General features: G+C 40.8%; 2 protein-coding genes across 2 annotated transcripts in view; one reads left to right on the top strand and one right to left on the bottom strand.

Moving 5' to 3' along the window:
- The first annotated feature begins 429 nt into the window (after positions 1–429).
- On the top strand, positions 430–10,904 carry Pdzd9 (PDZ domain containing 9). Its single transcript, XM_034507785.2, has 4 exons — positions 430–543; positions 2,210–2,389; positions 5,797–5,986; positions 9,813–10,904. The coding sequence occupies exons 1-4, from the start codon at positions 513–515 to the stop codon at positions 10,207–10,209; spliced, it is 798 nt and encodes a 265-aa protein (XP_034363676.1). The 5' UTR covers positions 430–512; the 3' UTR covers positions 10,210–10,904.
- Positions 10,643–24,469, bottom strand: part of Uqcrc2 (ubiquinol-cytochrome c reductase core protein 2) — a 26,570-nt gene continuing 12,743 nt past the window's right edge. Inside the window, exons 8-14 of the mRNA XM_034507773.1 lie at positions 21,602–21,659; positions 20,051–20,146; positions 19,562–19,761; positions 17,079–17,159; positions 14,890–14,966; positions 12,580–12,733; positions 10,643–11,176 (exon numbers count right to left, since the gene is read on the bottom strand). Of these exons, the coding sequence (XP_034363664.1) occupies positions 11,093–11,176; positions 12,580–12,733; positions 14,890–14,966; positions 17,079–17,159; positions 19,562–19,761; positions 20,051–20,146; positions 21,602–21,659 (750 nt within the window). The 3' untranslated portion in view covers positions 10,643–11,092. The remainder of the gene's footprint in view (positions 11,177–12,579; positions 12,734–14,889; positions 14,967–17,078; positions 17,160–19,561; positions 19,762–20,050; positions 20,147–21,601; positions 21,660–24,469) is intronic.

Here is a 24,469-nt window from a genome sequence, read left to right as displayed (position 1 = left end):
GAAGGAAGCAATACTCTGTCTCTAATAGTGCCTCACTGTTTTCAGGCCATTCTTGGCCCTATCTCATGTAAAACACACATGAGTAAAGTACACTGGCAAGGCAACTAGAGCCATTGATGTAACAATATTTGAATAGTACCATCCAGAGGATCCTGGGATCTTCTGTGGTCTCAAAGCAATGTTGTCGCTCACTTATGGGAAGCAGGCACTCTGCTCATTCCTGCAGATAAACTTTTTTTTTTCATATAATTGTCATACTCTACATTGGAGTAGTTTTCACTCGTACCACGTTTTCCAGGGTCTACTGAAGCCTTGTGGCAACTACCTGGCTGCCCAAAATCTGGGAAGCAGCCTTATAGCGCCCCCTGGCGTCCATTAAGAGAGATGGCCGAGTCCAGGTTTCCCCGTGGCCTGTGGTCCTCATCTGGTGCCTCGAGGATTCCAAACTGTTGGAAGTTGGGACAGGTTCCAACCAAGGCTTTGGGAGGATCAAGAGAGCCCTGCTCTGAGCAATGGAAAAGGGCTCCCTCAAAAGCAAAAATGGTAAACGGGGAAACAGGACAAGGGTGATGCCTTAGGTTCCAAGCCTTCCTAGATTTGCCTTTCCTGTAAAACGGGTGGTCACACATGGGAGTCTATCGCCACTGTCTGTTGGAGATGTAACTTGCATGCAGTGTGATGTTCTTTTTTAGTGGACAGCTCTATGAGTTTCCACAAATATGTTAACCACTACCACAATCAAACAAGAGAACATGTTCACTTCCCCTAAATTGTCCTGCAACTGCCCTTTGTCCACCCCCGTTTCTTGTACTTTTATTGTTTTCTAGAATTTTTCTTTTTCCATGGACAGTGGCTAAACATGGAACCATGTGTATTGATTTTTGAGTCATTTCTTTTACTCTTCTCTCTTTAAACTTTTAAAATTATATTTAGTGTGGGTAAGGGGTTCAGGGAGAGCTTGTGGGAGTCAGTCCTCTCTCCCTACCATGTGAGTCCTGGAGACTGAAGTTAGGTTGTCAGGCTTGGCTGCAAGTGCCTTTACCAGATGAGTCATCTCAGCTGCCCCATTGTTGTTGTTGTTGTTGTTATTATTATTATTATTATTATTATTATTATTATTATTTGAAACAAGATTACTCTGTAAGTACATTTAACTTGGAAGCTTCAGTTCTCTGACTGAAGTTGTTGGAGTTATCCAACAAGGGCATTTGCTCTGAGAACAGCCATGAGCCTCTTGTATCCCCACCGCTGGGCATGGGAAGCTGGGAAGCCCATCTTAGCAGTGATCCTGGAAAGACCACAGTCACACAGACTTTGAGGCCTGGTGACTTTCAGAGCATCACTAGCCCTTGCAAAAGGAGTTGTGTGTGGAACAGAATGGTGTCTTTCCTCCCAGATGCTGTGTGGCTCTACCATTGCCCATTTCTACTGCCAGGCTGTGACATACTTGAGTGACTGCAGTCTGCCTTTTATTTCTTCTCTCCATTCTGGGCTCCACACTGCAGCCAGCATGGTGATTCTATTCAAAACCATGACAACCTGATTATGTCCAGCTTAGATTACTTCCAAGATTTCCTTAAGGTAGATCTGGATAGCAGCCCATCTGCCAGGCAGTGTGCCTCCCAGCACCTGCCCAGTGCTGCTCCCGGCATCTCCCAGAAGGCTGGTTTCTTCCTGCCTTAGACCCTTGACTCTGTTCCCTCCCTGCTATCCAGCTGTTGGTACTTTCTCTCTGACTCGTATTTACTCCCTCAGGGAAAACTAGTTCCTATCCCTGTGCGAAACTTAGGTCCCTGTTGTCTAACTTCAGAGCTCTCTGGCCTTTCCTTCCTATTTATCATCCAATTTGTGTTTACATAACTGACGGACAGCTGTGTCCTCTATGAGATCCACAAGGGCAGTAAGCTCATCAAGGTCACCGGAGTTAATCCAGGGCCTGAGCACACTGCTTGCATCAATCAACACTTGCCAGGTGAATGGATGATAGTAACCGATATTAAACACCATGATGTGCTAGGACTGTACACTAGCCCTTTGCCTGTCCTGTTTAGTTTCCACATACTTTTCAACACTCATTTTCCCAAAGGGGAAACTGAAGAACAGGATGACTGTGTAAGGGCCCCTGAGGTCTAGTTTCATAACTCCAAACCACCACCGCCATGCTGTCGTCTTGATAAGTCACTGAAACAAGTTCCCTTTGTTCTCTTAGATGAAGGAAACAACTCCAAGGCCAAGGCGTCTGTAAACAGCTTGAACAAAGTGATTCAGACCAGACTCACTGTGGGCAGCCTGGGATTGGGCCTGGTCATCATCCAGAATGGGCCCTACCTCCAGATTAGCCACCTCATCAATAAAGGGGCTGCAGCCAGTGACGGAATCCTCCAGCCAGGTGACTGTGGTTTCCACATGCCTCCTTCCCACTGCAGTCAGCATGACCACATGACACCATCTGAAATTTTCCCATGGCCCATCCAGTTGCCGCCACTCAGATACTCCAGTTACTTTACACACTATCCATTTGGTTCTTAATGACACTCTAGGTAGAACATGTTCTTACTGTCCTCCTTTTGCAGGCAAGGAGACTGGAGCTTAGTGGTAGAGTCTTCCTTGTCATGTTCACCCAGTAAGTGGGATACAGACCCAGACCTGGAGTCACCTCACAGCTCTAGACTGTGCGTGAAGATTTCTTCTTTCCAGGGAGGCTCTAATCATAGCTAGCCTTTGGAGACACATGATCTCATGGCACCCTCTCAAACAGTGAGATAATCGGTGGACTGTACAGCTAATTAGGGACTACATGCCTGTCATTCCAGCATTTGGCAGGTGAATGCAGAAGGATCAGGAGGCATTCAAGGGCATCCTGGGCTATGTGAGTCCCTGCCTGAAAAAAACTCCAAATACAAACCAAACATTATATATATAAAATTATATATGTATTTATATATGTACACATATAAGCATATATATAATGTGTGTATGTATGTATATATGTATGTACGTATGTATTGGGGGAGCAAACCCAAGTGCTTTTCCATAATTTTTGACATTTGTCATGAGATTTGCTATCTTTGACACCTGCCTCCCTGTTATTTCTTACCTACATGCTCTAAAGTTCTTTGTCTTTGGTGTTTTATCTTGATTTGCTAATTTGATGCTGGTTTTCTGTGTCTGTTTGAGACACAAAGCTTTAAGCTCTTACTATAGCTTTAACATATTATCATAGCTTTGACAGTGGGCATTAGCCATGTACTGGCTTCATTCATTCAGTTAGCCATACCCAGGCTCATGGATTCATTTACTCATTCTACATTTTCTTTATTCCTCTCCATGTGCAGGTCCTATGGTTGTTAACAGTGGAGAGCCAAAAAACCAAAGCAAGCAAGCAAGCAAACAAAAAACCAAAACCCTAACTCCCCCTCAAAAAAAAAAAAACTGTTAACCACACGAAATGTGTATAATTTACATCCTAGTTGGAACAGAAAAAAAGAAGACCCATCTTTCAGTAGTGGTGTGGTTGCTGCACAGTTCATTTAAATACAGGCAATCTAAACAGGCCTATACAATGTCATTCCTACAGTCTATTAAAGTAGAAAAAAATTCATGATGAAGTTGGGTGTTCATAAGTATTAAATCGGTATCTATGAAAGGCATCTGTCTCCTGACAGAGCAATCACATTCATACCTGACACATTTGTTTTAAAGCCAGAATAGTCAGGGAATTCAGCTGTTTGTTTTCTGTCCTCCTGATAAAAGTCACACTCTTACAACATAATTAAGCAGTAGGAACACCAAGCCATAGTGTTTAGCTATAAATGCCCCCTTTAACATCAGACACATGTGCTCATCCTAAGAGGGTAACCTTGTTACTGTAATTAACCTCAGCAGGAAGAGCAGCTGTTTTATACTGAGCAGCCTGAAGGTAGGTAGCTCTGAGAGAAGCCTTGCTGAATTCTGAAGTTGGCTTTAGGACATGCTTTTGTTTTCTTTCGTCTTGCTTGCTTTTTGAGACAGTCTCACCAGGTAGCTCAGGCTGGCCTTGAACTTTCCATCTTTCTGCCTCAGCCTTCAGAATACTGGTCTTACAAGGATGCACAACTGTGTCCAGCTCAGTATGTGGCTGGTTTTATTCTCATCTACTTCTCAAAACCAATGCAGGAGGATCCCTGAGACTTTCTAGAACAGTGGTAAGTTTTTGTTCCTGATAGGATCTGGCACTAGAGAAATGTGACACTGGCAATGCTTGGATACTCCCTCACGATCAGTGTGATTCCTGATTAGGATGCCGGAAAGCATCACCAGTCTCCTGACCCTTCTCGATGAGTTTCAGTGTCTTGGAATGTAGGTTATTGGGGGCTCCTAGCTTCACACACACCAAACAGATGGGCAATACAGGAATGAAGATACTACAGATACTGAGGGAACCACAGACACAGAGAAGCTGAGATTGGGTGGCCCTACTCACTTTGATGGAGGGTACTGCCTATGTTCGGCATGAGGAGGAAGAGGAAGAAGATGATGGGGAGTTAGCTAGTCTGAGCAGGAGGTGTATGTAAATGAGCAGTGCCAGGTTGCAGTTATCCAAGAGGAGGAAGCTGCAGTTGCTAGTTTTTGCACACTGGTCAACACCTTCATGCATGGCATGCTTCTGAACCTCATCTGAGGAAGGCTTTGCCACTTCCATGGGTATTGGGGTCCTTGACATGGCCTTGCCTATGCCAATAATACTCTCAAGACTTCATCTGCTCTCCATTGAGAAGTACTGAAAACTAAAAATTTCTTTAGAGTGAATCTATCTTTTAAGAGCAAACCTTCTGTATTCCTCCTTACGGGCTTTGCTGAATATTAATACTCATCTCCTTATTACTCCTTATTATAAGCAACAGGAAACTGTTTTTAAGGCACATAATTTAGGGCAATGTCTGACCAAATTGCCAGAAAATCTGGAGAACTAGACTTGGAAAATGGGGAAAGATTGAAGGGTGCAGAGATCTGGACACTCCTGTCATCCCACTGAAGGTTTAGTGACCCAGGAAGGAATGCCTGGTGACTAGGTCCAGTTTACAGGTCTTCATGATGGCTGGTGGGAGTGGGCAGTGCCAGTGGGGTGGTTATATCCATACAAGTGAATAACTGGTCCCTCTTAGCTTTCTTTTTTGGACCCGGCATTTTGTTGTTGAGATACAGATGTCTTTCCTCCTGCTGGTTACCCAGAAGTTCTTTGGTTGACAATCATGATTCCCCATGCTGCCTGTAGTCCTGTTCGCAGTCTTCTGAACCAATTCTAGTGGGATAAGCTGAGGAGGTGCCCAAGAGTGGCACAAGTTTAGGTTCCTTGGAATCAACACATGTTCTGCACATACATATCATAAACATAATTAATACAAGCCAATTAATGTATCATACAGTTATTTGCTCAATTTGATTTAGGAAGGGGCAGAAAATTTAAACAGAAGCCTTTGTGCCTAATTTAGCCTGTTTGCTGTGGAGGGCCTGGTAATACCATGCAGGCAGGATGGAAAGTGGCTTCTCTTAGTTCTCTATGCTTAGAATCCTAAATCTAAATGGTTTGGAGTTTAGCCTCTGTTAAGCTAAGAACTTTGGAAATGTCCTCCAAATACTACTAGACAGCTATCTAAAAACTTACGTAAGCATCTTTATCATGCTAAGAACACTCATGCCAAGAGTGTTCGCTTTGGTCACAATGAACCAACATATAAACCCTTAAAATATTTCGGTAAAGTTCCTGATTAGTATAGTTCTTTTCAAGCCATTATTTTATCTGTTTTCCTTTTACAGGTGATGTTCTGATTAGTGTTGGACATGCCAATGTGTTAGGATATACCCTTCGTGAATTTTTAAAGCTTTTGCAAAATATCACTATAGGAACAGTGCTACAAATCAAGGCTTACCGAGGCTTTATTGAAATACCCCAGGAATGGCAAGATGTATATGATTTAATTCCTGAGACCAAATTTCCAATCCCACAGTAAGTAGTTTACTTTAGGACAATGTTATGAACCCCAGGCCTGTAAGGTACGACGTTCTGATTTAATATGAGAGTCATCAAATGGTAACAGCTATGAGAGGAGGGTTTGGTGACACTGCCAGGGCTTAGTGAACAACATTCTTCTGCAAGGACATTCTGCAGGACATCATATGAGGGAGTGTTATAAAGGCAACTCCAGTTAGAAAACAATCAGCAGTCATTAATGGGTGCTCTGTCCCCAAGTCTATCTGCATTGTGCGGATGCAGTCTGTCCAGCCCTAAAACGTAGGTTAAGATGGGGCTGGGGACTTGGCTTTGTGGGCAAAGTGCTTGCTGTGAAAGCATGGGGATTTGCATTTGTATTCCGGGCACCCATGTAAAAGCCTAGTGTGGTGGAATGCATCTAACTCCAGGGGCAGCAGGGCAGACAGGAGGACCCCTGGAGCCTGGTGGCCAGCCAGCCAGTCTAGTCCAACTGGTGAGCTGCAGGTTCAGTGAGACCCTTTCTCAGAAAGATGGAGCTGACAGAGGAAGATACCTGGTGTCAAGCTGACCACCACAGGGGCATGCACACGCAGTGTTGAGAATCCTACTTCCTCTTCTCTCTTTTGCATTAACTTTCTGGATTGTTCTGAATAACATTTGTGACTGTCTAGTTAGGAATCCTATTACTGTGATAAAACTCCACAACCAAAAGGAATCTGTAGAGGAAAGGGTTTATTTTGCTTATATTTCCACATTGTAGTCCATCATTCAAATACAGTCTGGGCAGGAACTGGAGAATGTGGAGGAATGCTGCTTACTGGCTTTTGAATACTGTCTAGAACCACTTATCCAGGGGTGGCACCACCCACATTGGGCTGGGCCCACCCATACCATTCATTAAGGCAATACTCCAGATATGCCTACAGACCAATGTTATGGAGATATTTTCTCAACTAAGATTCCCTCTTTCCAGATATGTCTAAGATTGTGTCAAGTTGACGAAACCCAACCAGCACAATGCCCTTTATAAGCCTCTTCCTTCTTAGTAAACACTAATTCCTTCTGCCCTCATTAGATGAGAAAGCTGTTAGAGCTCTCCATCTCCTCAGGAGATATGTCCCAGGCACTCCAATACAGGCATTGCTTTTTGTCTCTTCTCAGCTGAGGCCTATTCCCAGACCACCTGCCACTTTCATATTGAAATTCCAATGGAGTTTTAATTTTGCTTGCCGTGTGTGTATGGGCGAGCATGTGTATCTATCTATCTAGATATTGATAACGCTTTTATTTTATTGGTTTCTCTGTGAAGTGCTGTCTTGGAACTTGCCCTGTAGACCAGTCTGACCTTGATTTCAGAGATCCACTGCCTCTGCCTCCTGAGTGCTGGGAGTAAAGCTATGTCTTATCACTGCCTGGGTGTTTTGCTTACATTTTAAACAGCATTAGACTACAACTACCAATCCCTTTATTCCTGCCCTTGACATATCTTCCCCAGTTTCCTGGGCCCACTCTCTGCTGATTTTCCTTTTACCTTTGGGTTCTTCCTCTTGGTGATTTAACCAACTCGAGTTCCTCTTTGGCTCTCCTCCATTTCTTAGGTGGTCTCTGTAGCTGGGGCTTCTGTTACTATCCATACCCTAAGCACTTGCCAAGTATCTCCACTTAGATGTATGGCAACCTCCTCCAATTTATCCTTAAAATCAAAAGCCAGTTGTATTATTTTTTCCCCTATTTATTTGACCAAAATACCCAAGCAGCTGAAGAATTCACTTTGGCCCATAGCTTCAGAGGGTTTATCAATGGTCACTTGGTCCCATGTGCTTTGGCAGAACATAATGGTGAGAAATGTGTGGCTGAAGAACGTCTTCATTTCACGGTGACAGAGGAAAGGGTGAGGGACAGTGTATCTCAGAGAACGTTTCCACAGTGACTTATCTTTGCAGTTGGGCTCTACTCCCTAAAGTTTCCAACTCCCCAGCAGCTGGGACCAAGTGCTCAGCCCAAGGCTCTTTAGAGTTACAATTCACATCCAAGCCACAAGACTGATGGCATTCTACTGGGATATTCTGCCTAGTTAAGAAGCCCAAGTTTTAGGCTTGATTCTTCTGTCCCCTCTGAGTGGCCCTCAATCACTTCTTGGCATCTCATTGCAGTACCCACTTTCTCCCTACCATTGTCCCAAAGCCACCACCTGAGCACCCCACTCCTGTCCTCGACTCCTGCTCCCTCTTTACACGGGATAACCTTTTTACAATGTAAATATGAGCACAGCATATTCCATTCCATTCCAGGTTAAGAAATTAAGGAACGCGTGTTCTTAGGATGAACACCAAAGTCCTTAAACTGTCTTTAATGCTCTTCTGTAGCCTGGACTCATACTATTCTCAGTTGTCTCCATCCCTCTACTTGTCTGGGCTTTCAGCTTCTCACACTCTCTCTTCTGTCTACACCATGGTTACATTGTTGTTCATTTCTACCCCAAGGTTCAATGGAAACTTTCTTCCTACACGGAGTGTTAGTACAGCCAGAACCACCTGTCAGATGTGTTCATAGCACTGTCTCTCCATGATTCTAATTTTAACTAAATCATTGATGTGATTATTATATATTTTATGTACTTTAGTGCTCTGTTTTCATGCACACCAGAAAAGGGAATCTGATCCCACTATAGATGGTTGTGAGCCACAGTGTGGTTGCTATGAACTCAGGACCTCTGGAAGAGCAGCCAGTGTTCTTAACTGCTGAGCCATCCCTCTATCCACTCATTTTTTTTTTTAAATGAAAGTATTTGAATTAGTTGCCAAATCTGCAAATATTTCATAGAAAGAATTAGTATCTTTTTTCTCCTGAAAAAATGATATGGAACTGTGTTCCCATGTGGTGATGGCACAGGCTTGAGTAGGAAAGCAGCTGCCTTTTCAGATACAATATAGTATAATATATAAATACATAAAAGTAGTGTCAAATAGTTTAAGGTAGGATTTATATTTATGGTTGAGAAAAAAATTAAAAGGTACTTTAAAATGTGAGCCTTTAACAAACATCTTTCCAGCTCAAATGCTACTTCTAAAAAGAGAAACTTCCCAGTGCCTGGGAGGAAGAGGTAGGTAGATATGAGTGTTTGAAACCAGGGGCTGGGATAGGTGTGTTCTAAAGCACAGTGGGGAGGGCGTGGTCTGTGTGTCTTGTGTGTGTGTGTGTGTGTGTGTGTGTGTGTGTATAATAGGATGGAGTGGGCAGCCTCTTCAGTGAACCAGAAAGTACTAACCTGATTTCATTTATGTATATATTTGCATGTCTGTAATTTATGAGTCAAAGAAGTCATAAAATGTGTTAGGGGACGTTAAATGTTTAAGAACTGACCATAAGTCCAGTTCCAGCACATCTGACAACCTCATTTGTCATTCTTGGGTACCAGCATATACGTAGCAAACATATACAAGGAGGCAAAACACTCATAAAGTATTCAAACATCAAGAATCCACTTCATTAACACTTCAATGATGCAGAAAGTAATGAAGGCAATTTGTACTTTTAGGTTTAAAAAAAGGAAAACAATGGTTTTAATTATATGTGTGTGTGTGTGTGTGTGTGTGCGTGTGTGTGTGTGTGCGTGTGCAAGTTGAGTATAGTGTCCATAGAGGCCAGAAGAGGGTGTTAAGGTCCTCTGGAACTAAAGTTACAGGCAGTCATGAGCTGCCTGATAATGGGCCATGTTTCCAGCTCCAAATATCTTAATTTTTTTTTTAAATTTATGAGACAAATAGTTTATAAGATATTCTGCTAGGGAACTCTAACTGTTAAGACAGTAAGAATATATTATATTCACTCTTCATTTCAGCACACCAAAGAAAACAGAGAAGGCAAAAGAGCCTTTTGTAAGCCATGACCATGAAGATGCAGTTTTAGATAAAAGACTGAAGTATTATAGGTATCCTCGATCAGTCTGGAATCACCCTGTAAGGACACCGATATCAATCTCCACAGAATGGCATGGGTATAAAAAGAAGGACCACACTATTAGTGTTGGCAAAGATGCTAACTGTGATGTAGTAATTCATAAGGACGACAAGAAAGAACTGAGGGCCCCTTCTCCGTACTGGGCAATGACAGAGCAAGACAAAACCATCTCCTCCTCCTCCTCCACGGCTGCCTCCTCCATCTCAGATGCCTTCTGGCTGGAGGATTATGCACAGGTTGAGGAGGGCAAAGGTAAACAGGTATCAAAGTTTGGTTAGGTATTGGCTTGCAAATTTGTGGCCACAGAACTTTTTATTTTTAAACATCCAATTTTTATGCCTTACCATGGTGTTGACTTGTACATTTCCTACATGACTTACCAGCTCTCCTATGACTACAGAAAGCCTTCTTCCATTAGCAGCTCAGGATTTCCCTGTGGTCTAACAGGCTCTGCAGACCTGTTCTCAGGTCTCATCATCATCCACTCAGCTTTTACAATGTCACTGGAGGAACCTTCCCCATCACCAGAATGGCTGAACAACTGTCTTGTAAGGTACAGTTTTCCTTGAGGTTTTGGACTGATTGTTAACATTACAACCCCTGCCCCCACCCGCTCAGTGATACCTTTATTCGGAATATCAGGACTGAAACAAGTGAGAAACAGACAGGAGAAGGAGTCAGATACAAATGAAGGAACCAGCTGAGAGGATGTTACTTAGAAATGTAGTTTTACTGTAAATGGGGCAAAATCCAGACCATTCAATTGTTATTACCCCCAAATGAGCAAATTTTAAAGCTGCTTTTATTTTTAAAAGCCATCAGTAATAATCTGCAAGTTTTACTTTTAAAGCTGCTTAGTCTCAATTTTAACAGTTTGTGAAATTTCTTAATTGATGTAATTGGTGAACTCAATTACTCTATTGTTGTTTTCTTTAAAGCATTTAATAAATACCTGTTGACTGCCTAGGAAGAATGCACGAAAAACACTTACACACAATGCTTTATTGGCTCTATGGCAGCTGGGAGTAACTATGCTTTCAAGTTTGTTTTTTTTTTTTTTACTTCACTGAGAAAAATGTTGAATTAACATTAATTAATAATTAAGAAACCTGACTCTGATGTGTTTGCTGGTTTGGGCTGAGACTTGAATATATGCATCTGTTATAACTCGTCAAGAAAAGGTGTATGTCCCAAGTTTCCACTTGCTGCCATTGACTTCTTGCCAGAAACAAACTTTTTTGCAGCCTTAAATAAAACACAAAAAGTTAAATAATGTTATCACCAAGTAGATACACCATATATTTCAAGTTTACGGACAAGACATTCTAAGACAGCAATTCTGTAATACAGCCTCATAAGACTAAAATTAACAGTGAGATAGTTGGTGTTTTATTCTGAATGTGAAGAGCATCACATGTACAACTAAGCAGACAGACGGTCTCCAGATAAGGACAGTCTTGAAGAAAAAAATCCCACTGACATTCAGAACCAAGAAGAATGGCTACTGGTAGGCTGTACTTTGTTTTGTATTACAATGGTAAAAGGCCTGGGTTAATCAAAATACTGTCATTGTTAACATAAAAGTAAATTTTATGTGTTGGTGTTCCTTTTATTTTGGAAGAGGGGCTGTTGGTGGTGGTATTGAGAAAATATGTAGTCCAAGCTACTTGAAACCCATAATCTTCTCGCTTTAGCCTCCAGAACACTGGGTGGCTCCAGGCATCTGTTACCATGCCTGGCTGTTCTGGTATTCTCCATGTCATTATTTCAAATTCAAAAGTTATATTAAGTGTAATAGCACAGGGCAGGACTAAGTAGAGCAAGAGCTCCTACGTTATCCCAGGCTAGCTTTTCTGACACAAGAGGGAAGGTGGTAGAAGTGGGCGAGCAAGAATTCACACAGCCCTTACACATAAGTGTACTTTTTAGATGCTATCAGAATGAATTCTGGGCCTGACTCTTCTACCCACTCAACCACACAATGTTGAGAAGGCGGTTGAGACACCTACAGTAAAAGGGGGAGGTGTCTTTACTGTAGAAACAGCACTGATGTAACTTACAGCACAGTTCACCTTATTAGTGCTCACACAACTCAATCTTTTTTTTTTTTTTTTTTTGAAACATCTTTGGTGTTTCAAGACAGGGTTTCTCTGTGTAGCCCCTGCTCTTCTGGAACTGATTCCGTACACCAAGTTGGCCTCCAACTCAGAGATGCACCTGTCTCTACTACCATTACCTGGCTGGTTGTAATGAAAGACTCAAATCTTGTAGGAAACAATACTATTTAAGATGGGTGAGGCCACTGGCAAGAGGTCTTAGGTTGGAAGAATGTGGAAATTAAGCATGTGCATGGTAAAGGACCAGTATAGGGCTTCTTGGGTTGAGAAGGAACACAAGTGGCCATGAAACCTGGGAAGTCACTCATCTGACTGCCTGACCTCTAAAAGGTTAAAATGGTTCAAAATGGGTATTTCCTTGAATGGGGAAGACATATACACCCAAGCTGCTAGAGAAGCTGTTTGTAGACATGATAGAGAGCTCTCCTGCTCTCTGCACCAAAGCAGGCCCTAAGGAAGCTTATGCAGTTATTCTGAAAGTGGATCACCAGGTTTATACTATCTAAGTTGAAATGGATTGCATTTGCTTACCTTTACAACATCAGCATCAGACACGCAGTCAATTTGTTGAAGGATTGTAGATGGTGGCATATAAGAACCTGCAGCTAGAGCCTGTGACCCAATTTCACTCAGGAAACCCTCTGAAGTCTCCACAGACATTAGATATCCAGCTTTCAGCTTGTTCCTGTCCAGTCAGAGGCAAAAGTCAATTTTATTTCTCCCTTTCTCCCCACCCCCAGAACCTCTGTAAATGTATTTCAAGTCTGTTGTAGTCCTTACTTCCGCAATGCTTTTATGCATCTCTATTTGGAGGGTGTCAATACAAAACAGCTCTCAACACTCTCCAGGTTGTCCTTTGATTTTGGAGTATAGCTTAAGTAAAACTTTTAAGGTGAGTTTTAATCATGAAGCAACTTTTAACTTATTAAAAAATATATATTTGTTGCTGTTTGGGTTTTTTTGAGGTAGGCGGTGAGATAGGGAATTTCCAATTCCCATGTAGGTGTTGGGGATTGAACTTTGGTCTTCTGAAAGAGCAGCCAGAGCTTTTAACGTCTGAACCATCTCTCCAGCTCCCTTTCGAGGCATTTCTCTCTTGTTTTGCTTTGTTTTTTATGACACAGGGTTTCTCTGTGCAGCTTTGGCTGTCCTGGAACTCACTCTGTAGACCAGGCTGACCTCGAACTTAAGAGATTCATCTGCCTCTACCTCTTGAGTGCTGAGATTAAAGGTTTGTACTACCACCACTGGGACAGGCATTTCTTTTCTTTCTTTTTTTAAACTAGTTTTTTCAAAAAAATTATTTTGATTTTATGCACATTGATTGGTGTTTTGCCTGCATGTATATCTGTATGAGGGTGTTGGATCCCTGGAACTGGAATTACAGACAGTTGTGAGCTGCCATATAGGTGCTGGGATTGAATCTAGGTTCTCTGCAAGAGCAACCAGTGCTCTTAACCACTGAGCCATTTCTCCAGCCCCTATGCAGGCATTTCTAGTAAGAGAATATGTCTACTTACGGGACTCTTAATGTATCATCCGCTTGGCTGATAATTTTACACACCCACACACCCACCTACCCCAGAGCACACAGCACCAAATCCCATTACTCAATTGGCATTTATCTCAATGAGGGAGGGGCATGATGGACAAGTCAGGTGGGAAAGTATGGAACAATACAGTATCTTCTATGCCCTACAGCTTAAACATGGATGCAAACACTTCATTTTGAAATGAAACAGACAGACTTAATTCACAATTATGCCATTAAGAAATTGTTATTCCTTACAAACACATCTTCAAAAAGCATCTGAGTTATCTAGATATGAATCATTGAAGGTAAATGTTACCAAACATAACAACCCAAATCCAGTCTCTGGAACCCACATGGTAGAAAGAGGTAACAGCTACTTCAAGCTGTCCTGACTTTTATACATGTGCCATGGCATGGGTGAGCCCACACATACAAAAAAGAGAAAGAGATGGTCTGGAGACATGGCTCAGTGGTTAAGAATACTTATTGCTCTTGCGAAAGGCCTGTGTTTGGTTTCCAGTACTCACATAGAGGTTTACAACTATTGAATCGTGGGGATCCAACACCTTCTTTTGACCTCTGAGGGCACAAGGCATACGTGTTGTGCACTTGCACACATGCTAAACAGGCAAAATACTCATACACATAAAGTTAATATAAAATTACTTATTTTTGTTTTATGCACATTGATTGGTATTTTGCCTGCATGCATGTCTGTGTGAGGGTGACGGATCCCTGGGATCTGGAGTCATAGATGGTTAAGCTGCAATGTAGCTGCTAATGGGAATTGAATCTGGGTCCTCTGGAAGCGCAGCCAATGTTTATAATTGCTGAGCCATCTCTCCAGCCCCTTATTTCTTTTTAAAATATAAAAAAGTAGAACCATAAGTAGGAAAACAAAGGTCATTTCTGTAGTACTGGGATTAGAACCCATGTCCTGTACATGCAAGGCAGTCGCTACCACTGAACTATAAGCCTTTCCTTTCCTTGTTAATACTGTTCTTTACTTTTCAATTCTTATGAGCATACAGTATTATTTTTTAAATTTTTAAAATTTTATTTACTTTGGTGCTCCACTTCCATATATGCTATGGGAGGGTGTCAGATCTCCTAGAAGTAGGAATTATAGACAGTTGTAAACTGCCATGTGTATGTTAGGATTTGAACCTGGGTCCTTTGGGTGAGCAACCAGTGCTCTTAACCACTAAGCCATTTCTCCAGCCTAAGAATATAGTATTTTTTTTTTAAAATCAGCTTCTAAATAACTGAACTTATGAAATACATAATATAGAAACATAGAAACTTACTTGGCAGCTTGGACATCTGCACTGGAAATGTTTCCTTGAGCAACTGCTTTTACTTGGTTATAGGCAGCATTGATAACCTAGGGCACACAAGTAAAAAGTCATCAGTGGCCAGAGCCTGGGTCTCCTGAGGTAATCAATGCTCCTGTACTGAGGCAAAAACCTAACAGGAAGTTCTAGTGCTCATGAGGATTCTGTGGTCACCACGTGCACCATGCAGCGGGTGGTGCTGCTCTGAAAGGTAACAGAGTGTTTAGGACATAATCTAACAGTCACAGTCACTGGGGCTGGGCCTGGAGGGATACAGCTGGTTCTGCTCCTGGTCCTATTTTTTGTATCTCAATCCAGAAGAAGTGAGGAGCTGCCTTTGTGATGTCCACAATCATGCCCTCCTTACCATGATAAAGTGAAACTGTGAGCCAAAATAAAGCCTTTTCCTTTAAATGCTGACTGTCACAGTACTGAGAATGAAGCTGCACGTATACACACATATGTAGTATACGACAATAAAACCAACAGTATCCACCAAGCTTCTTACAAATTGTAAGAAGCATAGCACAGAGACTGGCAGAAACTGGTGCCTCTTCCTTGAGGAAGATAGAAAAGACTCCATGTTACTACTATTTATTAGGAATACACACAAACACAGCTAACCTGGAAGGCTTGTACATATTTGGAACATCAGAGTTCAGTAATCAAAAGAGGAGAAACTGAACGAATCCAAAGTTTCACTGATGTGAGTACTTGGTACATATTTGCAGAACAAACAAATTAGGATTTTCTCCACCTCAGTCCTGGCATCATTCTGGACTTGTGGCTTATTGTTCTGTATAATGACCTAAATTCTAAGACTTTGATTTCCTTTCCATATTTGTTACCCACTTCCATGGCCACAAACCCCCAGACTTGAACATAACATAGAGCTGCCTAGGTTACACAGTCCCCTCAAAGTTTCCAATTCCAAAGCTTGGCCTCACTCTAGTCACTGTCCGTATCCCCCACTTTAGTAAGATGTCTAACACCTCAACTGTTCACTGCCTCCCAACCTGTTCCTCCCTGTCCCAGTGCCTTCTAAAACTGGTCCACACTCCTAAATCATCCCTTCAGTAATTCCTGCCAATCTTCTCAACTCCTTGCTATCTTCTTCCCACTTTCAGGACTCCAGCCTGGCAGGAATCCTATTACTCACCTTTTTCATTTTCCTGTTAGGGGATTGAATGGCAATGAAGAAAACTATAAACTAAACCTGGATGATTATCCTATGCAGAATCCATGGTCACTATTAAAGGAGACCCAGACACTGTTGCAGGTTCAGTCTCTGCTTTCAGCCATTCACTTCCCCGAGTCTCTTACTTTCAAGTTTCCCTTTCCCTTCATGTGTGACTCGGCATTGCCTCGGCATTGGCTTTTGCTGCTGAACTAAAATGCCTGTGTTCCAGATTATACTTGCTCCTCCTTTCTCAAACTTACACCATTTATTATTTTCTAAATCCTGTATCTGCTCAATCTATCTTCATAAATATTTACTTCAACTTAAAACTTTCACCCTCTTCCAGCCTCCTCTTTACAGACTAAGCTCTTCTCTTTCCACCAACTTTCATTCCTTTGCACTCAATACCATAATACCGTTTTCTCTTCTCTTGCTATTCTGTTCCCTCCACACCTCCAAAATTGTGTTGCTGCCCAGAACTTCAGCTGAGTTTCTTTTCCTTCTGTTTTTTTATTTTTAAAGATAAAGATTCATGTTTTTGATCTTCTTGCCTCCTATCTGGTACTGGGATTAAGAACACTAGATTACAGGCATATGCCACTACACCCAGTTTAAATGACAATGCTGTCTAAACCCAGGGCCCCATACATTACATGGAAGCACTCTACCAACTGAGACACACCCCCAGCCGTTTTACTAACATCATCTCTACAATGAAGGCCTACAAATATGCATCCTGGACTTGACCTCTCTGGGGTTCTGAAATACAGATGTCAGAATCACATGTTTAAGAACCAAAGTATGCATTTCCCCTTCCTGTAAGCATTAATATACACTTTGTAAAGTTTTCCGAGTAACAGATAATTCAATGATATTAGACCATGAAGATCTATGACAAAGCATAGCACTTAGACATTTCACATTTAACTAAAAACACAGGAATGGGAGAAAAGCTTTAGGAGTTAATGAATTAGTAACTTACATCTCCAGCAGCTGCAGCCTGGGAGATAGTGTAAATTCCAAAGAGCCCAGAGTCTGAGTAACTGGCATTAAATGCAGAAACCTGAAATATAATGGAACTTTATAGTATTTTCCAGGTAGAAGAGATCACAATTTCCCAAGATTATTTGGATAAAACTTACAATATAAACAAAACACAGCAATTTACTTAATTCTGGCAAGGGCTTAAATGTTCTGCAGATTATTCCTTTCAGAACCACAAAAGCTCATGTCATTTAAACCTTCTTCTTTATTGGGTTTTTTCAAAGCATCTCTTGATGACTAAGGGGCAGAACAAACAGACTTGCAGCAGACAGCGGTAGAGATGTGGACTGCAATGGGACAGACTGCGTTTCTTTATTTTGCTGTTGGTACCATCTGGCTCACCAATTTGCTTGTTTATAAAGTGAAGGCAAAGGGCTAGACTCAGATTTTTGCCAAGTAGCCATAGCCATCTAAGGTAGCAAGAAATGTAGCTTGTAAAGATAAGATGAGTCAAACTTCAAACTCCTGAGGTTGATCTTGAGTGCCTAGAATATCACCTAAGTTGTTAAAAGATAAGGATTTTCAAGTTTTGGGTTTTTTTCTGTTCTGTTTGTTTGTTTTTAAAGACAGGGTTTCTCTGTATAGCCCTAGCTGTCCTAAAACTCTGTAGACAGAGCTGGCCCTGAATCTTGAATCTAAATCTTGAAACAGATTTATTAATTCATGTCTCAGCTGATTTTCAGATTCTTTTTTTTAAATAAATGATTTGTTTTTATTTCTTATGCGTTGGAGTTTTGCATTTATGAAGGTGTTGAATCCCCTGGAACTGGAGTAACAAACAGTTGTGAGCTGCCATGTAGGTGCTGGAAACTGAACCCCAGTTCTCTAGAAGAGAAGCCAGTGGTGCTCTTAGCCACTGAGTCATCTCTCCAGCCCTGATTTTCAGGTTCTTGAAACAGATTTATTAATTCATGTCTCTGTGAATACAGTCTGAAAAGTCCACATTTCAAACCCATGTTTAGCTGGGTGGTGGTGGCACACATCGTTAATCCCAAGTACATTTCTGTCAGTCTGTCTTTTTCTTTCTGAGACAGAATGTTATCTAGCCTCAAACTTGTTACCTAGATAGGAGTGCTGAATTCCTAACACGACTGCCTCGACCTCCCATGCTCTAGGATTACAGATGTGCACCGTCATTCTCAGCTTATTTATTGTCTTTTAAAGACAGACTAAAGGGTAAGTAATTATAAATACTTGGTTAACAGTCCACATTTTCTTTTTCTTTCTCACTTGAGGCAGGGATTTGTTATGTAGTGCAGGCTAGCTTCGAATTCCTGATCCTCCTGCTTCACCTTCCAAGTGCTAAGATTACAAGAGTATACCAACATGACTGGTTGACAGTTCATACATTCCTGATGCAAACATCACATTTTAAAAGCATTTTTCTGTCACAAAGGCATCAAAAGTTAACATAGGCATGGTGGCACACACTTGTAATCCTAGTGTTTGGAAGGTAGAGGCAAGAATATTAGGTGGTCAAAGCCATCTTCAAAAAGCAAGTTTTTAGAGCAATCTGGAACATATGAGACCTTGTTTCCAACAACCACCACCACCACCCAACCAAAAAAAAAAAAGTTATTATGAGGCTAGTTTTAAAAAATATTTGTTTCATATGTGTGTGTGTGTATGCACTGCATGTATGCTTCCTTAACAGAAGAGGGCATCATTCTATCCTAGCTGGTTGTGAACTACCATGTGGTTCCTGGAACATTGAACTCAGGACCTTTGGAAAAGTAATCAGTCGCCAAGCCATGTTCTCCAGTTCCTCCTGATCTTAATGTCATCATTTTTGTATTAATTTAATCTCAAGATGGAGGTATGTATCTGTAAACAATTCATTGTTTTTTTTTTTTTTTTTTTTTTTTTTTTTTTTTTTTTTTTGGGACCACTTGTTTGTAAAACAATGAACAGCAAAACTCAGGAAACAGCCACAGGAACAGAAACAGAGAGGAAGATGCCAGTTATATCTAGGGAAATAAATACAATGAAGCATTTCTTTTATTAACCTTCTCTTTCTTTATATATCTCATGTATTTGTATATAATGTGCTCTTGTGTGTGTATGTGTAGAAGCTTTGTATTGTTTGTCAGGCAATGACTTCCTTGGCTTTTGAGACTAGGTCTTCTCCTGGCCTGGAACTCACCCAGTAGGCAAGCAGACTGTCAGGCAGCCCCAGAGACCAACTGATCTCCACCTCCCAAGCACTGGGATTATAAGCATGTGCCACCGCACTTTAGCCTTCTTACATGGTCTCTGTTTCTAATGTGGTGGAATGATACCAGGTTTGAGCCACTCAATCAAGCTTATAATTATTCATCTTAAATTTTAAAATCAGACTATCATTAATAGATAATCAAGACTGTATCACAGGTAACATGTTTCTGGAAGCTAAAACAAAAGACATTGACTGCTCAGACTCACATCAAAAGGCTGGTGACTTCCTTTGGCAACACTCTGGCTCAGGAGGCTGGTGGTGTTGTTGCCCCTTTTGATATGTGGTCCAGCACCAAGAAGATGCTGAAGTACACTAAATGCATTTGCGTCTGTACTTCCAATGGCAGCACTTTCTGCTACAATAGCAGCATGGACCAGATTGTCTCCATTCTGCTCTCTAATTTCACCTGATCATGTAAAGAGGGAGGAGTAAAAAAAAAAAAATCTTTATTATCATTGGTTTTACTAATCAGTAGTCTTTATGACACAGTACTAATTAACCAAGATTAGGGTCTGTGGTTTACCAGGTATACCCACTCAAAGCATGTTTCCCATAACATCTGAGCCACCTACTTCTTTTCTTCTGTACTGACATGGTTTGGTAGTAACAATCAAGGCAGTACTGCCCCAACATGCTATTTCTGCAGAGAAATGCCACTGGTATATGCTATTATACCTAGGAGAACGAATACTTACCTCCACGGTATTTGGCTTTTGCACCAGCTAAGCCAAGGCCACCCCTCATGTTGAGAAATTGTTCAGCAACTTGCTTTAGGACAGAATGACTCACACCTGTTTCAATGGAAGCAAAAACAAAACTAGAGTCAATATTTCTATGATACAATTATAAAGCTTCTGTTTTTCCTTGATTTAAAATATGTAATTATTAAATGCAAACCAGGCTTTGAGACAGGTCAGCAGGCAAAAGCACCACACCAGTCTGGAGACCAGAGTTGGATCCCTGGAATGCACCTGAAGGTGGAAGGATTGTCTTCTGATCTCCACACATGTAGTGGGAATGGCACGTGCTCAGCTGCTAATTGCATACATACTAATAAATTATTTAATTACAAAAGTACTCAAACATTACAGAAATAAACAGAAAAAAACCCACCATGAATCTTCTTGCCAAAACAGCATTCTTTCTGCTATCAATTTACAATTTATTATTAACTATTATATTCATCTAGATGTTTTCCTGTATAGTTAGTTACTGGTATATATTTTCTTTTACCTTTTTTTTTTTTTCCTTCGAGACAGAGTTTTTCTGTGTAGCCCTGGTTGTCCTGGAATTTATTCATTAGACCAGGCTGGCCTTGAACTCAGAGCTCCACATGCCCCTGCTTCCTGAGTGCTGGGATTAAAGGCTTGCACCACCACTACCCAGCTCACTTACTTTTTTGTGGTGTCAGAAGCTGAATCTAAGGTCCCAAGCATGCTAGACATGTTTTACTACTGGTTAAAAGTGTTATTATTGTCTTTAATGTTTCTAAATTGTCTTCCATATTTTGTATCTCAGTAGTTAGAAACGGTTATAAAATATTCCACTCAATGAATACATCATTTATTTGACCAGTATCTTTTTAATAGACATTAGCATGTTTCTAATAGCTGTTGGAATCCTGTATTGTACACTGAAGGGCAATCAAGAGTGAAAAGACAAACCATGTACTATAAGCTATCTATAAGCAACAAACTTGCTAAGTGGCTATTCAGTATCCAAAATAAAGAATCTTTAATAGATATATTCAAAAGCTGTTAACTTAGACTCCCACCAATAATTCTTTTTCTTTTCAAGACAGTCTCACAATGTAGCTCTGGTTGGTCTAGAACTCACTATGTAGACCAGGCTGGCCTCAAACTTGGAGAGGTCTACCTGCTTCTGGAGTGCTGGAATTAAAAGGCATGAGCCACCACGCCCAGCATGTCAGCAATTTTTGACAGTGTATATTTCTTCAAATCCTAGGTAATACTGGGAAGAGCCAACCCTTTATTTTTTGCCAATCTTACAGATTAAAATTTTATTAGTTACTAGTGATGCTCTTTGCTTATACATTTTGTAAACATTGTCAAGACTTTAAAGGAAGTAGTAAAATACTGTAATTTGTTTCCAAAATAACTAGCAATTAAAACCCTATCATATACTATCCTCTAGGGTTTTCAAAATGTTCAACCCTTTGCATATGTCACACAGTTTAACGGTTGCTCTTGGGAAGCAAACTCACATGCAGGCAATCTCAGACTTACCAAGTCCAACCAGAGCCATTCTTGCACTTGTGAAGTTGTTCTGAACAAAGAAATGTAACTGAGGAAGTAAAGAAGAACTATTAGGTCATATTAGTATAAATACAACAGGCTAAAAATATATAAGTGCAGTATGGCAGGAAACAAATTCCCAGGTTTGAATGTTGCCATAATGGACTATGAAGGGTTAGCTGTTGCTTGTCACACTGTGATTTTACACTAAAAACTATGGCTTAAAAGAGCAAGACCTTATGGCCTCATGGGTCTACAACTGTGATAAAAACTTTAATAAAACCACTGAATTTAAACAGACTGAACGCTGTGAGAACTTGTGATGGTTTGTACATGCTCGGCCCAGGGAGTGGCACTATTAGAGTATATGGCCCCTTTGGAGTAGGTGCGTCACTGTGGGTGTGGGCTATAAGACCCTCATCATAGCTGACTGTAAGTCAGTATTCTGCTAGCAGCCTTCAGTGGAAGATGTAGAATTCTCAGCTCTGCCTGCACCATGCCTGCCTTCATATATATCACACCACAGACATGAAAATGGGAAAAATATTTAAAAAATGAATCAAAACAAATTAAGAGTATACGCTGGCTTGAAATCAAGAATGAGACCAAGTTTATGCCCTTAGTATTCTAATGTGGTTTTAAACAGTACATCTTATTTACTGTATCTTGATACAGGCAATCATACAACACTCATAAACATTCTATGACAGACTACTGTAACTACACTTCTCCTACCCATTTCCCCCTTGTTTCTTTTTCATTCCTTCTTTTCATGTTTTGAGGTAGGTCTGTCCTACTCATTTATAAAACCAATTTGTCTAAAACTTTACTTGCTATCAGGTCAGTCAACACCAGGATTCCTGTGATAGTTAACCCAGATTACCAAATAGATGCAAAGACCCATCCTAAATGTGGGTGGCAATATCCATGGGGTGGGATCCAGGGCTGAACATAAAGAAGAAGGCTAGTGGAGCACCAAAATTCACCCATCTGTTTCCTAACTGCAGATGCAAAGTAACTAGTTGCCTCACACTCCCATTGTCAGGCCAAGACAGACAGTATCCTCAAACTCTGAGCCAAAATAAACTTTCTGCCTCTTCTAAGTTGCTTTATATGAAGAATGTCATCATCATAATGGTAAAAGTTACCAACAAATAGTTTCCAATAAAGATTACAGAATTGTCTAAGAGAGTGAAAAAAACAAAACCCACTGTTTTTGATAGTACAGATGGATTAAGACCATTCCAGGTGGAGTCTGAGCATCTTTAAGACCAGTCGAGTTTTCTGCAGTTGGAGTACACCTCTGTGATGCTGGCACACAGGAGGCCAATGCACAAGACTGTGAGTCTGAGATCCGTCAGGGTTGTCATATAGAGAAAAAACCAACTACTCTGGTAAACTACTATTTATCCAACCAGCACACATGGCTACCAACACTCAGAGAGATTTGGGAATCTTGGTTTGCTTAGCTACCTTAGGCTAAGCAGACAAGAAGCAAGACTAGCATCTAATTATGAGTAATGAGTACTACCTCCAAGGGGTTGAAAATTTCTTTAGGGGACAGGGGAAAAAAACCCTCATTTATAGGTAAAGTGGATATGTACTCATTTATAAGCAGATACACTGTTTTACACTGTAGAGGCACAGTATCTACTAGAGGGGTTCAGAGAATGACTGAAGTGATACTGATAAGAAACACTGGCTGAACTTTCACCACTTTAATCAAGAAGCTATGGCCTGAAAGAACAGTAAACATCTGTGGACTTGCCTTAGACGGCCAAACAACTATCTTTCTATGGACGTTTTTCTATTGAAGCTGAATTGCTACAGTGTACTACACTAATTTCCTTAGCCTTCCCTTAGCCTAAGAACACATTAAAAAATGAACAAACAGGGTTTGAGAGGTGGCTCAGCAATTAAGAGCACTGACTGCTCTTCTGGAAGCCCTGAGTTCAATTCCCAGCAACCACATGGTGGCTCACAACCATCTGTAATGGGATCTGACGCCCTCTTCTGCTGTGTCTGAAAACAGCTACAGTGTACTCATATAAATAAATAAATCTTTAAAAAAAAAAAAAAAGAGAGAACAAACCAAATGACCTTTGAAAGCATCAAGTTTATCACAGTTAACATCCTAGTATTGCTAAGAATAGTTTTTTTTTTTTGCCTTAAATGGGAATTTTTGGTCTATACTGATTCATAAATTGCCTTTATTTACAATATGCTATGGAATGTTTACATATTTGTTAACCTTTCTGCTTCTTTTCTAAAAAATTAATTGCTTTAATGATGATGGTGTATGTGAATCCAGATATGACTGTGCCATGATGAATGTCTGGAGGTCAAAAAATAACTTTGGGGAGTCGGTTCTCTGCATCCATGGTGGGATGTGGGATCAAACTAAGGTCACTGGATTTGTGTGGCAGGAGCTTTTACCTGTCAGTAATCTCACCTGACCTCAGTTAACGTTTCTGAATGAGTAAACAGCATGTCATTCTAAAACAGGAAGCTTACATAAATACTCACCTAATGCTGGATGCTAACTTTTTTCTAATTTTTTACAATTACACAGCAATTCCGATTAGACATCCTTGAGAGCAGTGTTTTCCTGGAGCATTCTTTAGATACCTATATGACATTTCTTCACCAAAGGGAATCTGACTTCTAAAAAAATTTCAAAACTCACTGGAAGCTAGTCATATGAAAAGTGTTGCCAATTCTAGTCCTGTGAAAATGAATTATGACTTTTCTTCCCCAAACAAATCTTTACTCAGCTTCTTAGAGTAGCCTCAAACTTGAGGCACTCCCCCCACCTCAAGAATCCAAGTGTCGGGATTATAGGTCTGAACCACTATACCT

The sequence above is a fragment of the Arvicanthis niloticus genome, chromosome 1 (genome assembly GCF_011762505.2).
Source record: "Arvicanthis niloticus isolate mArvNil1 chromosome 1, mArvNil1.pat.X, whole genome shotgun sequence".
In the NCBI taxonomy this organism is placed as follows: domain Eukaryota; kingdom Metazoa; phylum Chordata; class Mammalia; order Rodentia; family Muridae; genus Arvicanthis; species Arvicanthis niloticus.
The sequence above is the reverse complement of the archived record's forward strand: the minus strand, read 5'-3'. Positions and strand labels throughout refer to the sequence as shown.

What these genes read in the sequence shown, in the direction of transcription:
- Pdzd9 (XM_034507785.2), top strand. Translation starts at nt 513, where the DNA reads ATGGAAAAGGGCTCCCTCAAAAGCAAAAATG. An exon ending in CTCCCTCAAAAGCAAAAATG is followed by an intron (nt 544 to 2,209) that starts GTAAACGGGGAA and finishes TTGTTCTCTTAG; the next exon opens with ATGAAGGAAACAACTCCAAG. An exon ending in TGACGGAATCCTCCAGCCAG is followed by an intron (nt 2,390 to 5,796) that starts GTGACTGTGGTT and finishes TTCCTTTTACAG; the next exon opens with GTGATGTTCTGATTAGTGTT.